The sequence below is a fragment of the Perissodus microlepis genome, chromosome 18 (assembly GCF_051167445.1).
Source record: "Perissodus microlepis isolate ML-2025 ecotype Zambia chromosome 18, ASM5116744v1, whole genome shotgun sequence".
Classification (NCBI taxonomy): domain Eukaryota; kingdom Metazoa; phylum Chordata; class Actinopteri; order Cichliformes; family Cichlidae; genus Perissodus; species Perissodus microlepis.
In genome coordinates this window covers 1,482,026-1,496,900 of record NC_140478.1, presented here as the reverse complement: position 1 = coordinate 1,496,900, position 14,875 = coordinate 1,482,026, and the positions used below count along the sequence as shown (strand labels likewise).

General features: G+C 41.4%; 1 protein-coding gene across 2 annotated transcripts in view; it reads right to left on the bottom strand.

Moving 5' to 3' along the window:
- Nucleotides 1-693: 693 nt before the first annotated feature.
- Nucleotides 694-14,875, bottom strand: part of LOC146366453 (junctophilin-1-like) — a 45,358-nt gene continuing 31,176 nt past the window's right edge. Inside the window, exons 4-7 of one of the 2 annotated variants that reach the window (XM_084912125.1) lie at nucleotides 8,603-8,845; nucleotides 7,733-8,169; nucleotides 5,551-5,647; nucleotides 694-2,309 (exon numbers count right to left, since the gene is read on the bottom strand). In XM_084912125.1, coding sequence (XP_084768251.1) covers nucleotides 5,567-5,647; nucleotides 7,733-8,169; nucleotides 8,603-8,845 — 761 coding nt within the window. In that variant the 3' untranslated portion in view covers nucleotides 694-2,309; nucleotides 5,551-5,566. Of the gene's footprint in view, nucleotides 5,648-7,732; nucleotides 8,170-8,602; nucleotides 8,846-14,875 lie in introns of both variants that reach the window. The other variant, XM_084912124.1, reaches the window with a different exon arrangement.

Here is a 14,875-nt window from a genome sequence, read left to right as displayed (position 1 = left end):
AGTGTTAAGGTGATATACCTGTGTGGCTCCTCTCCTGTCTGACCGCACCACTGCATAGTCAACACCTATTACCCATTCACTGTGTGACCATGAAGGCTCCTTGCAACCTGCTAAGCAACTTTGAGATGAAAGAAGGGAGTAATGCAAGCACTTTGTCTCCCTCTAGCCGCTCTGCCGTACAGGCACTCCTGAAGTTCCTGAGACAACTTTCTCGTGATAACCTTCCCAGTGTGTGTCTTTGCTCTCAGGTCCAGAACATACTGAATGTCCTTCTTAGCTGGGCTTGGACCTTCCTCCCAGTTTTCCTTAATCAAGCTTCCTGCCGAACAGCAGCTCAAAGAAAGAAAATCCCATGGAGGCCTGGGGCACCTCCCGCACTGCAAGCAACAAAGGTTCTAACCAGTGATCCTGATTGCTTTCATCCCCGTGAATAAACCTATGAATCATGGGCTTCAAAGTCTTATTCCGTCGCTCCACCAGCCAGTCCAGGATTCTGGGGGAAAATCCAGAATTTTAATAAGACTTTAAATTTTCCAAGGTGGTTATGTTTGTTTGTCATGTTTGCATGTGTATGTATGTGTGTACCGTTCTGTCTGAAAATACAATAGCTAAAAAAGTGTTGAGCACATTTTGATAAAACTTTGTAGGGTCTAGAGTGGGGTCATGTTAAAGTTTGGGCTACATCCAGCCAGGTCTTCAAGGTCAACTTAATGATTTATTGGTTGAAAATTGACAAAAAAACCTCAGAACTTAGAAACCACAATGTGAAAGAGTGCATTGTCAAAAACTACCATATTTCAAATATTATGTCATATTTGACCTGTGACCTCTCCTTCAAGGTCAACAGAGTAATAACCATCAAGTGAACCACACATTTAAACTCATTACACAATAAAATGAATGGTGCATGTTTCATATCCACATAAATACAAAATAATTATACTCAAAGTTCTGTCATTTATATTAACATAGATTTTAACAAGGCAAACAAAAGCCTGCACTTTGCACTTCTTTTTACTGCACTATAAACTAAGGTTTAAAAAGAACAAAGAAAACAAATGGATACATACAAAATACAATAATATTCCTTTAAAAGTAAATATCGTCCAAAGAGTGAGCTGCTTCGGTGGAGGTTCGAGTGCATTTTCAGCTCACTGGAAGACTGATTCATTTGTCAACTAAAATATTAACATTCAACATACACAGACTGGTATTCAGCCATCATAATGATCAAAACTATAAGTGCAATAAACCAGTTTTAAATGAAATAATGTGGACAGTGAATGAAAATATCGTCTATGGTTAAGTTTTAATAAAGTAAAAAAGCAGGCACTGAGACAGAATCAGATAAAAATGGATGTGAACAGATCAATAAACAGACCAATAGAAATAGAGCCGCTCTCCTAGGAGCTGGCACAGGGAAGCAGCTTGGTGCTTCACATTCCTGCCCAGCCATTCTTACCCGCTACCATGTCACTCTGTAAAACGGTAAGGCAGCTGTTGGCTTCCATCAACTCAAAGTGCATCTCTGAACTTATCCAGCCCAACACCTGCCCATCCTCTCACACTCTCATACACAAACTGCTGAAGCACACACATATGTGATCAAATCTGTGCACAAGCTAGATCACAACAGTCTTATGAGAACTTACATGTGAGAGAAAAGGTGAGTTGTTCTTGCTGAACTGAAGTAAAAATCACTCCATGCGATACAGAGTGGGCATCAGTGCAAAGTTATCTTCTAGACAATGTATGCTTGGTGCAAAGTAAATGATGGCTAACTAACTGAACAGAAGAGCAACATAACGACTGAATGTCCGTGCTATTGTTCACTGATCATATACAAAACACATTCTTTACATCTCAGCTGGACAAGGCACAAACTTTTTATTGCAGCATTTCAAAACGTGAAAATTTACTCAGCAGTCGGACTGACTGATAAACAGGCACATACTCCAGGTTTTTATGGGCAGTCTAGATGCTAGGCCCGACACTCAAATCCACTCTGCTCCCATTGGCTCATCTCGCTGAGGGTAAAGGCCTGGTTTCCAACTAGCTACTGCCAGCTTCAGCTTTCACTGCACTCTGAAGTCACACGTCATCAACGGTCCAATCAGGCTGGACTTGGGCACCAAAGACTTTCACACAGTCCAGGGGTGGTGATGGTTTCATCTTTCTCCCTTGCCACCCCCCTCATTCCTCCATGTGTTTTTATCCTCTCCTCCACCCGGCTATTTTCAGGCCTCCGTTTTGTCTGTGTCTGCTGTCGTTTTTTAAAAAGGCCCCTCTGACTAGTCTGGATGGATCCACTGCAAGGTCACAAAAGTAGCTGTTAGAGTAAAGTCATTCAGGAGTCCGGTCACTGCTGCAGAGAACAAGTTATCAAGTTTTCTATGCAATGGATGTGAACAGATCAACAAACACACTCACTCTCCAAGGACCATAAAGAGTGTAAAGTCGCTCCTTTTTAAAAATTACATTTACCTTCAAAACACACACACATATATATGTAAATACAGTATATTAGGTTAAAAACAGAAAAAAATTCTAACAAGCTTAAAGTGACCTTTACTCAATACAGTCTGAACTCTCTGAAGCACCTTTTGTTCCAGTCTCTGTCAGTGGGATTCATAGTTTTATAATGTTGAGGTCCAGACTGTGGGGAGGCTGGATGATGTCACAGTACTTCTCTTTGCTCATAATTCCATTAATACTGACGAGATCAATGACATTAGTGACTTCAGCCCCAAACTATGGCAGAGCATCCACAATTTTTAGTTTTATAAATGTGAAACTGTTTTATATTTGGCATTTTACCAAATTTTTTCATAAATTCAACTAAAAAATTAGAAGCAAATCATGTTTGTTCCCCCCAGCAGACTGCTGGTAGCAAAGAATATTTTAAAACTGGTTCTTTGCTAAACTGTCTTATGTGTAGACACAGCACTGGTTTATACATATGTGCCTTCCTGGGTATCTCTGGACCACTTCCAGTACAAGTGCTATTTTAGATGGCTCAGAGTTCCACTGAGACCACTTTTATGTGATCTCAAATTTGTGGAAGAAGCAAATCTTCTAACGAACTGAGCATTATCACAGGAGATTCATTCACTGCAAACAACCTCTTGCATGCTCTTGTGTACACATCCATGGGACCAACACAGCCTTTGCTTACCACCCCATCGTACTCCATTCATGTTCATCCCCGTCCCCAAACAAAGTTCAAGTTAAAGTGTTGTCATCATTGTGACACACTGAATAATATACTGTTCACATCACAGTTTCATAAGCAGACAGAAAGTGGAGTGCTCTTAAAATAGCAGCAGAACCTGATGGTTAAGGTAAATCCATTATACAATAGACTCAAATGTACTTATTTTGCTTCCTGGAGCATCGACCTGCTACCAGCAAAGCTTTGTGATGTTTGTAGTTTTTATGTCTGTCTGGCTGGCGAGACAGAAGACTTCCTTCAACTGAATGCTATAATGTGTACTTGAATTAAGGTTTCCAAATGAAGCCACAAAAGAAAAGAAACCTGTCTATAAATCAGAGGGATCCCATGTCTGCTTTACAGAATCATTCTCACAACTTTCATGTGAACAATTAATTATTTCTACCAACACCTATTAGTTTATTAAAAGCACATAACAAAGCAACACCTGGTAAAGTCTCCTTTCTTTATGAACCATTTGAAAACTACAGTTTGTTTACAAACAGTTCATGAAATTAATAATATCCAAAGCTGCCCTCACAATTCTGAATACTCTAGCTGATACTAATATAGTTTGCTCTTGTGTGTCAGAAATACAGGACTGTCGGGACTTTTTACCTCACATCTTAAATTTCTCCTTAGCCTAAACCCCAAAAGGTTGATTCTGTTCATCTGGATGTAGCGTAATCACATAATTACGCTACATCCAGATGGATTTACTTACCTGGACGACTGATCGAGACCTCCTTGGCCTAAAGTTTATAGGTCATGATTGTGGGCCAAGAAGCAAGCAAAGCAGCGTAAACAGGACTGTGTCTGAACATGACAACAGATTTGGTCATCAGTAACTGTTAGACCAACTATAGAACTCATTGTTTTAAAGGAACGCCACCCAGTGGGACAGTGTTCTGTTTTATGTTCTGTAAAAACGGGAGAAAAAAGGGCTACATCACTGTTAGTAGCTGTTTATCGTCCTTTTGTAGGACAATAGTAGTAGTAACAATTAAAAAAAAAAAAGACCAGTGTTACCCTTTAAACAACCAACTAAGCTTCACTTTCCCTCAGTCTACTTAGGCACTCAGTTCCAGTTATTCACTTGGCTTTCCACAGCATCACAGTAACACTTGATGTGCAATACACTGAAACCTGAAAAAATACAATGATTAGAAAAAATTACTGAATTATTAATTTCTCTCTTCCTCGTAGTCCTTTCACCAGAGGATGAGGCAAGGATGGAGTCTCCATGGATACTCCATCGTGTCCTGTGCATCCGTCAGTGTCAAACATATATTCAAACCAGGTCCAGGGGTCAGTTTTGCTAATTGGAGCACAAACGTTCCAGGCTAACTGAAAACAGAAGAATTACCACAGCAGAACTGTAGAACCGTACCATTGTGAAGGTGCAATGCAGGGATAGAACAAAAATGTGTTAATGATACAACAGTCATGTCAGTGGAGTGAATACAGTTTTGAATGTAATCAGCAGCCATGTTTGACTCGGACTGATGACCCTTTAATCCAAAAATGTGTAAAATGCAATGCAATAATTTGCAAATATTATAAAGCCATATTTTATTCACAACAGAAAATATCATGTTTACACCAACAAATTAAAAATGTGCAAGAACTTCAGACGTCATATAGCTGGAACCACATATTAAACACTTTTAGCATTGATGATGGCGTTGCCAATTCCATAAGCACTAATGCATCCCATAGCATCAGATATGCAGACTTTTGAACTGAGCACAGGTAACAAAGCAAGATGGTCCTTCTTTAGATCGTTCGTGGAAAACATGTCTGGACTAAAGAGGGACTCATGTTCCAAAAACAAGGACCACAGTAACTCAAAGCCCCCCCACCACACTCGGATCTAATTCTGGGAACAGTTTAAAGATGTGCACCTGATGACTTGAGAGGTCTGACACTGTAGTGGAGAGGGGACAAAGCAGGGAAAAGCATTGGGACCTGTATAAAGTAATAGAAGGATTTTAAAGATAACTCCTTTTTGATTACTTGTAAAATGATAATAATTAGTATGTATTAGTAAAATGTTCCTCTTTTTAGTACCACTTACAGTTTCCAGTCTTTTATTGCCACCGTCTTAACTTTTTTATAAAGTAATATTTTCTTAAAGGGGTACATTGTCTTATTGTAAACATTTGCTACTCTTTCTGTTTTCTGTTGTGAATAAATTATAGCTTTGCAGATCACTGCACTTCTGTGTTTATATACAGTTTGTATTGAGGTTGTATTCTAAATGACCAATCTTTCCTGAGTGCATGATAAACACAACAGCAAACCAGTTTCAGTTGTGAAATACAGCTGCAAATTCTTACCCGAGCCCAGATTTGGTCAGGTGAGGAAATGGACAAAAATGATTGCTAGACCTACATTCAACAGCATCACAAGAACCACCAAGATAGAGTTAGGGCCCTGTGGAGACACACAAGAAAGCTCTTTAAGTTATTTCATTTATTTTGCAACATTATGATTACTGACGCTATCAAAATCAACAAGACAAGCAGTGGGCCTCACTGACAGCATGTCGTGTGCAACAGTGTGTAACTATTGCAGTGTTTACAGTGTATTAGGTGGAGGAGTTGTACAGGGAGATGGCAACAGAAAATAGTAGTTGTCCAAGACAGCTGTCTAGTTCAGAGTTTCCACTTTCTTCTTCTGCAGAAGGTCTTTGGTAACATTTGTTTGTCATCTTCTTATAATCCTTTTGTTGCTTAGCATTTTGATACAGCCACACACTTTACAGTATCACCTTTTGCTCTTGTAGAGACTCATATCACCCTGTGTGTGTGTGTCGTTCTTTTCTTTTTTTGCTCGTTTGCATACAACCTTTATTATACCATTTATGAATTTTGTTAATAAATCTGAACTGCTAATTTTTATTTAAATTTTGCAAGACAAATACTTGTCAAACAGGCCACCACCTACTGAAGCCAACAGAACCACATCATCTGCAAAAAGCAGAGGTGAGATTCTGAAGCCACCAAACTGGAAGCCTTCAGGCACGAGGCTATGCCTAAAATTTCTGTTCATAAAAATAATGAGCAGGATTGGTGACTGAGTCCAACACCTACTGTGAATAAGTCCAACACTGACTGCTGGCAGTGTACAACTGTAGCTCTTGCAACAGTCCTCAATCTGAGATTTGATTAACGGATAAAGTTTCCTTTCCAGTACCCTGGTACAGTCTATCTTCCCAGGGAAGCTGGGACAGCTAGTGTAGTGATACAGGCTAGCTACAGAAAGAGACGAGCAGGAATTAAATGCAATCGCATAGGGAAAAAGTGAAGAAACAAGCAGAAATGATATTAGAGACTGCAAAGCTGGGTGTCGAATCCATAAGATTAGGAGCTGCCTAAAGTGATACCCATATTTATTTGCAACCATTTTCCAGGTTTCATCATTGTCCAGGCCTTAAACCTCATGTGTGTTCTCCCCAGTAGGAGTAAATTCATTAAAAAATGAAAACACTGAATAAAAAAATGCTTCCTTGAAAAAGTCCAAAATTACAGTTCATTATTGAATATTACATAAAATATACAAAGCGTATGCAGAAATGTCTGCATGTACCAGAGAACCACGGCTCAGTTTCTGAGTGTCTAAATGAGTCTCACAGGCCTGGATGTGTTTGAAACCATTTATAATTGTTAACTTGTTTGATCTGCTGCTCACCGCAAACAAGTACAACCAGTAACTTTGGACTTTTAACTGGATTTTCACAAGTTTTACAGCATTTCCTATGGATAAAAACCTGCCGTATAGCTGTTCATACTACACAAGGTAATAAAGCAATAAACAATGAAATGACAGAAAATATGTTTTTCACTTTCTTCCATAGAAATAGGCTTTTTTACAAATACAATTAAAAAACATCTTCATCATTAAACTCGCTTGCAACTTCATGCATGTCTTTCTCCTGTAAAAACAGCCGAATTTCTTCTCTGAGCTCAAAGATTCATTATTTATCAGGATGTCCTAAAAACTCCCTGAAAAGCCTTCAGTTAATCCAAAATGCTGCAGCAAGAGTCCTGACAGGGACTAGAAAGAGAGAGCAGATTTCTCCTGTATTGGCTTCCCTTCATTGGCTCCCTGTTAAATCCAGACTCTAATTTAAAATCCATCTCATCGCACACAATATCTGGAATAATCAGATCCCACTGAAGGCTGACATGTGGGCCTCACTGCTAAACATGTCTGTCTATGTGTGTGTGCTAGGGAATGTAAATGTATAGCATTGTTATATCATTAATATCAAAATATGGCACTTTTATATGAGGTAAAAATGTATTGTGGTATTATCGTGGGCACTGTGATATGGCAACAGCCCTAATTCTGGACATATATCCATATTCAGATTATAGTTATTGTAACATTGGTGGGAAATTCTAGAAAGTATAAGTCATGTCAGTACAATCTGAACACGCACACTCACTGTGCGTTCGATTCTCCCTGATTGTTAGAATACTATATTAGAAAAATATGTGTGGCAACTCAACTCACCGATTTGTCCTCTACAATTTCAGGATCCATTTCCATACTGGCTTTCTTGGTTTCTGCAAGGCTCCTTGATTTGCTTGATTCCTTTTTTTGTGGTTCCTTGGGAGGCTCTTGTGCTTTGGTGCCATCTTTTGCTGGAACTTGTGAAGGGATAGGGGCTGGCAGGGGTTTTGGTGCTGGTGGTTGAATTTGTTTGACAGGTGATGGCAGCAAGTGTACAAGGTCAGATGGGTGAAGATCATCCACTACACCAATTGGTTCTTCAGGGGGTTGAATCTTAAGAGTTGCTTTAACATGGTAACCATGGTACTGGGAGTGAATCTGTCCATTGCTTGAGTAACTGCTGACTGTTGTGGTAACAGACTGTTTGACTGCTGGAGAAGCCTCTTGTTGCCTTACTTGCTGTCTCAGAGAAAGTTTTGACGCTGCTTTTGTTATGCCTGTACAATAAAAAAAAGACAGGAGTAATCGAGACCACAGTTAACCAAATGACTAATGCGTATACAATATACTGGTTCAGGCAACTTGAGCTCTGGAGGTAGAATTTCAAGTTTTCAGTCAAGCTTCACATCTCAGTTCAGCTTCAGAGTATCTGCGGGATGCTGTTAATTTTCAGCAAGACAATAAGCAAAAAGACCCTCCAGCTTCCTAATTGGCAAACCATGAGTCTCTATAACCTAATCCAACCTAAACCCACCAAACACAGATGGTTCAGGATGAGATGAACTACAGAGTCAAAGAACAAATAACAGCTTTCAGGAGAACTTCCTCCAGACTGTTGGGAAACCTCCTGTTGCAGTAAATATGTAGAAATTAGCTGTATTACTACTACAGCTAATATCTGATAGACAAACATTCAATAAAGTTGCTTACCTGCTGTCAAAGCCTCCGCTGCTGCATCAGAGGCAAGAGTTTTACTGCTGTAAAAAGCCTTTTTAGCAGCAGTAGGTGAAGGACTAGGGCTGGGATCTGGGCTTGCAGATGGAGACTGGGTTGGTGTTGTGCCTTTCCTGTAGAAATGTGGGCTCCCTGAAAGAGATTTCTCTTTTGTCTCCTCTCTGGGCTTCTCCGTTACATCTTGCGAGTCACTGTACTTCTGCAGTGTGTAGTCGGGTCCTAGAAACAAACACACACACAACACACACACAGAGACTTTTTGTTCTCTACACTTAGTTTGAAAGACGTGTCAGATCGGACACAGCTGCCTTAAAAAAAAACCCTAAAAAAACAAAAAATAATTACAGTTGGAACAGTTACAAATTTGGACACCATGTATTAACACCACTCTGGTGGAGGTGTGGTCTGTGGCTCTGCTGCAGAAGAGGGGTGGCACAGTGGGCTCAGAGCACAGTGCCAGAGAGGCTGGCAGTGCAGCTGGGGCCAGTCTGCTAATCAGGCTCTTCCTTTTTACTGACGCAGGGACCTGGCAGAGGGTTGTTGTTGCCAAGCTGAGACATGTCAGCTGGAAAGCTGCCACAACAAAACTCAAAGTCGTGTTTAAATAAATGCTCACTTACCTGAAAACGCTGTTTACTGGGTCTATCACAGTTGTCCCGAAAACGCAGGACGCATGTCAGATCCATAGCCTGTACAGCTGGCCCAGCTGCTGGGTCAGATGGCGGCAGAGCTCACAGCCGTGCACAAACAGTACATGGTGGTGCGTAAGGGGAAACTGAAGACACTCCTGGCCACAGCAGAGGGGTGTCAGTTGCCTATGGACGAGTGGTTGCTGCTGCTATCGAGGGAGGCTTAGATGGTGGCCCTGGGCTTGCTGCCGCCATCGCGGTGCTTTCCCAACATCTGCCGGGCCATGCTGGACCGCTGGCAATTCTGGAAAAGTGCAGTGTCGGCAGAGTATTGGCCCTTCACTCAGCAGTTCATGGGCCCAGCGGTTCTCTGATGTGGTGGCTGCAACCCGGGGCATCAGAGGGGGAAGCATGGCAGTTTGAGCTGGTGGACCTTGAACAATTCGTGGAGGGGTTCCCTGGGAAGACAGCGCAATGGGTCCACTGTCCTCGACCAGCGAGCCTGGAGGTCATGCTGGCAGAGATCCACAAGCAGCATGGCTGGAGGAGACTGAGAGACGCGGCCGCCTAGCGAGTGGGATGAGGCCAGTCTCAGCTCCGAGATGCTGGTTTCCCTTCTGTGCTGCAATCACATCTCCCTGTTCTGCCTTCCCAGGCACTGCACCAGGACCCACATGAGCTTTGGGCAGGAGTGTTGGAGGTGCAGGTGATAAGGACACATCTGCTGGGAATGTCTATGGATGGAGGTCAGACAGGTGTTCCATGTTGCAGGCCCTCCAACACCCTCTATCCATCTGAGAGGGACGTACAGCGCACCGGTAAGTTACCTAGGGGGTATACACAAGGCTATATGGTGGACTTGGGCTGCATCCAGAACCTGGTCCCCCAAACTCTGATCTAACCCAGGATTGGAGTCAGAGTGGGTGAGTATCTCTTGAAAGCGATACTGACTGACTGACTAGTGCACATCGCTCATGTCTTTCACACTGAAAGAAATGTGCAAATTATTAGAGATTCAATTTATCTGGACCAGCATCTACCACTTTCAGACAGCCAGGTTGGTGGAGCATGTGGGCTTCATAGATAATTGGCAAACCTTCTGGAGGAAACCTGGTCTTGTTAGGACAGACGGCATCCATCCCACTTTGGATGGAGCAGGTCTCATTTCTAGAAACATGGACAAATTTATTAAACCCCCCAAAATATGAGTATCCAGAGTTGGGACCAGGAAGCAGAGTTGCAGTCTAACACGCCTCTCTGCAGCTTCTCTCCTCCTGCTACCCCCCCAAAAACCCATCTCCATAGAGACTATGTCAGCTTCCAAACAGACAAAATACAAACTAAAAACCAGCAACAAACAACTTAAACATAAACAATCACAAAGAAAGAACAATACCGTATCTACATCTGAACCAAAGAGTAAAACAGTGAAATGTGGATTATTAAACATTAGGTCTCTCTCCTCCAAGTCTCTGTTAGTACATGACTTAATAATTGATCAACAAATCGATTTACTCTGCCTTACAGAAACCTGGTTGCAGCAGGATGATTATGTTAGTTTAAATGAATCAACACCCCCGAGTCATTCTAACTACCAGAAACCTCGAAGCACAGGCCGAGGGGGCGGTGTGGCAGCAATTTTTCACACCAGCCTATTAATCAACCAAAGACCCAGACAGACTTTTAATTCATTTGAAAGCCTGATGCTTAGCCTCGTCCACCCCAGCTGTAAAACTCCAGTCTTACTTGTTATCATCTATCGTCCACCTGGGCCTTACACTGAGTTTCTGTCTGATTTCTCAGACTTTTTATCTGATTTAGTTCTCAGCTCAGATAAAATAATTATTGTGTACGACTCTGGATACTGTAGCTCCTGTGAAAACTAAGGTCTCATATCAGAAGTACCTGACTCCGTGGTATAATTCTCAAACACGTAGCCTAAAGCAGATAACTTGTAAGCTGGAGAGGAAATGGCGTGTCACAAATTTAGAGGATCATCATTTAGCCTGGAGAAATAGTTTGCTGCTTTATAAGAAAGCCCTCCGCAAAGCCAGAACATCTTACTATTCATCACTGATTGAAGAAAATAAGAACAACCCCAGGTTTCTCTTCAGCACTGTAGCCAGGCTGACAAACAGTCAGAGCTCTGTTGAGCCAACCATCCCTTTAACGTTAACTAGTAATGACTTCATGAACTTCTTCACAAATAAAAGTTTAATCATTAGAGAAAAAATTACCAATAATCATCCCACAGATGTAATATTATCTACAGCTACTCTTAGTACCATTGATGTTAAGTTAGACTCTTTTTCTCCAATTGATCTTTCTGAGTTAACTTCAATAATTACTTCCTCCAAACCATCAACGTGTCTTTTAGACCCCATTCCTACAAAACTGCTCAAAGAAGTCCTGCCATTAATTAATTCTTCGATCTTAACCTCCTAGGACCTGGCGTCCACATATGTGGACATCACATTTTGGGTTATTTAGACCAAAATACTCAATTTTGCTCTACAAGGGCCTGATATCCACTTACGAGGACATTATACTGCTACTGTTCTATCAAAAATTTAAATGAATATCCTCATATGTGGCTCTCATTTTTCTCAGAAACAAAAATAAGGTAAAAAAAAAATCTGGTAAATCTTTGTTTTTACATTCATCAGGACCCAATCAGCCCAAATACCGAATATAAATTAAAAACGCATGCCGTGGAAGAGTTCGGGTCTTAGGAGGTTAAATATGATCAACCTATCTCTAATAATCAGCTATGTACCACAGGCCTTCAAGGTGGCTGTAGTTAAACATTTACTCAAAAAGCATCTCTAGACCCAGCTGTCTTAGCTAATTATAGGCCAATCTCCAACCTTCCTTTCATATCAAACATCCTTGAAAGAGTAGTTGTCAAACAGCTAACAGATCATCTGCAGAGGAATGGTTTATTTGAAGAGTTTCAGTCAGGTTTCAGAGCTCATCACAGCACAGAAACAGCTTTAGTGAAGGTTACAAATGATCTTCTTATGGCCTCTGACAGTGGACTCATCTCTGTGCTTGTCCTGCTAGACCTCAGTGCAGCGTTCGATACTGTCGACCATAATATCCTATTAGAGCGATTAGAACATGCTGTAGGTATTACAGGTACTGTGCTGCAGTGGTTTGTATCATATCTATCTAATAGACTCCAATTTGTACATGTAAATGGAGAGTCCTCTTCACACACTGAGGTTAATTATGGAGTTCCACAGGGTTCAGTGCTAGGACCAATTCAGTTTACATTATACATGCTTCCCCTAGGCAGCATCATTAGAAGACATAGCATACATTTACACTGCTATGCAGATGACACCCAGCTCTATCTGTCCATGAAGCCAGATAACACACACCAATTAGTTAAACTGCAGGAATGTCTTAAAGACATAAAGACCTGGATGGCCGCTAACTTTCTGCTTCTTAATTCAGATCAAACTGAGGTTATTGTACTCGGCCCTGAAAATCTTAGAAATATGGTATCTAACCAGATTCATACTCTGGATGGCATTACCTTGGCCTCCAGTAACACTGTGAGGAACCTTGGAGTCATTTTTGACCAGGACATGTCCTTCAACGCACATATTAAACAAATATGTAAGACTGCGTTCTTCCATTTGTGCAACATCTCTAAAGTTAGAAATATCCTGTCTCAGAGTGACGCTGAAAAACTAGTTCATGCATTTATTACTTCCAGGCTGGACGACTGTAATTCATTATTATCAGGATGTCCAAAAAACTTGCTGAAAAGCCTTCAGCTAATCCAAAATGCTGCAGCAAGAGTCCTGACAGGGACTAGAAAGAGAGAGCAGATTTCTCCTGTTTTGGCTTCCCTTCATTGACTTCCTGTTAAATCCAGAATTGAATTGAAAATCCTGCTCCTCACATACAAGGTCTTAAATAATCAGGCCCCATCTTATCTTAATGACCTTGTAGTACCATATCACCCTATTAGAGCACTTCGCTCTCGCTCTGCAGGCCTACTTGTTGTTCCTAGAGTATTTAAAAGTAGAATGGGAGGCAGAGCCTTCAGTTTTCAGGCCCCTCTTCTGTGGAACCAGCTTCCAGTTTGGATTCAGGAGACAGACACTATCTCTACTTTCAAGATTAGGCTTAAAACTTTCCTATTTGCTAAAGCATATAGTTAGGGCTGGACCAGGTGACCCTGAATCCTCCCTTAGTTATGCTGCAATAGACGTAGGCTGCCGGGGTATTCCCATGATGCATTGAGTTTTTCCTTTCCAGTCACCTTTCTCACTCACTATGTGTTAATAGACCTCTCTGCATTGAATCATATCTGTTATTAACCTCTGTCTCTCTTCCACAGCATGTCTTTTATCCTGTTTTCCTTCTCTCACCCCAACCGGTCGCAGCAGATGGCCGCCCCTCCCTGAGCCCTTTGGCGCTATACAAATAAAATTGAATTGAATTGAAATTGAATTGGAACATCTAATTAATCCATGATTCCTAAGATGGATTATTAAAAGGATGAATGCCACCGGGCTCGCTGGTTAGACCCCCTGTTGTTTGCAAGGCGGGAGGTGCCCCAGGTCTCCACAGGATTTTCTCCCTTTGATTTGCTGCTCGGCAGGAAAGGGGGTCTTGGAGCTGACTGAAGGAAATAGGGAGGAAAGTCCAAGCACAACTAGAAACTATATTCAATACATTCTGGACTTGAAAGCAAAGCTATACACATTGGGAAGGTTATCATAAGGAAAGTTCACAGCCACTCAAAGATCTCAACCCAATTTTGATGAAAATGGGCTTGCTTTGTGTAGGGCAGGGGTGTCAAGGGCCGGTGTCCTGCAGATGTTAGATCTCACCCTGTGTCAACACACCTGAATCAAATGATTAGTTCATTACCAGGCCTGTGGAGAACTTCAAGACATCTTGAGGAGGTAATTTAGACATTTAAATCAGCTGTGTTGGATCAAGGACACGTCTAAAACCTGCAGGACACTGGCCCTCGAGGCCTGGAGTTGGACACCCCTGGTGTAGGGGAAGGCTGCAGCATTCGATCATGAGTTTTAGTGTACAGCATCAACTGATTCTGCCTTCTAATCACAGACCATCACAGATGTTCATTTAACTTGTCATGAACAGGTTATGCACCTTTGGACTCGAGTGATTTTCAGACCTAATAAAAAAGACAAAGGACTCCTTGTGTAAGGGCAAATGGCGAAAAGAATTACTGCTGCTTGCAAGAGATTCAAAATAAAAGACATGTAGCCATTAACAGCACTCATGCCAAGAGACAATTTCCATGAAACACCCTTATTTAAACATCAGAGCTCTTTTTTTTTTGTTAAGAATAAGAACACCGTTATTATATAGCAATATTCAGATGTGTCAGATAAATCATTCCAACAGTTTTAATAAGCTACTGCTGACAGCCAGGGTGCTGTGGAGAGGCAGGGATTAGTGTGATGATTACATGCAACTTAAACAGGCAGGTTAAAATAATGCAAAATAATGCAGTTCACACGACCCCGAATGCACGTGTTAATAACAGGAACTTCGTGCCTCATTTTGCCAATCCGACTCTGTCAGACTTTATGTATTTAGATGACAAAATTGCATCTTTGTTATCAGA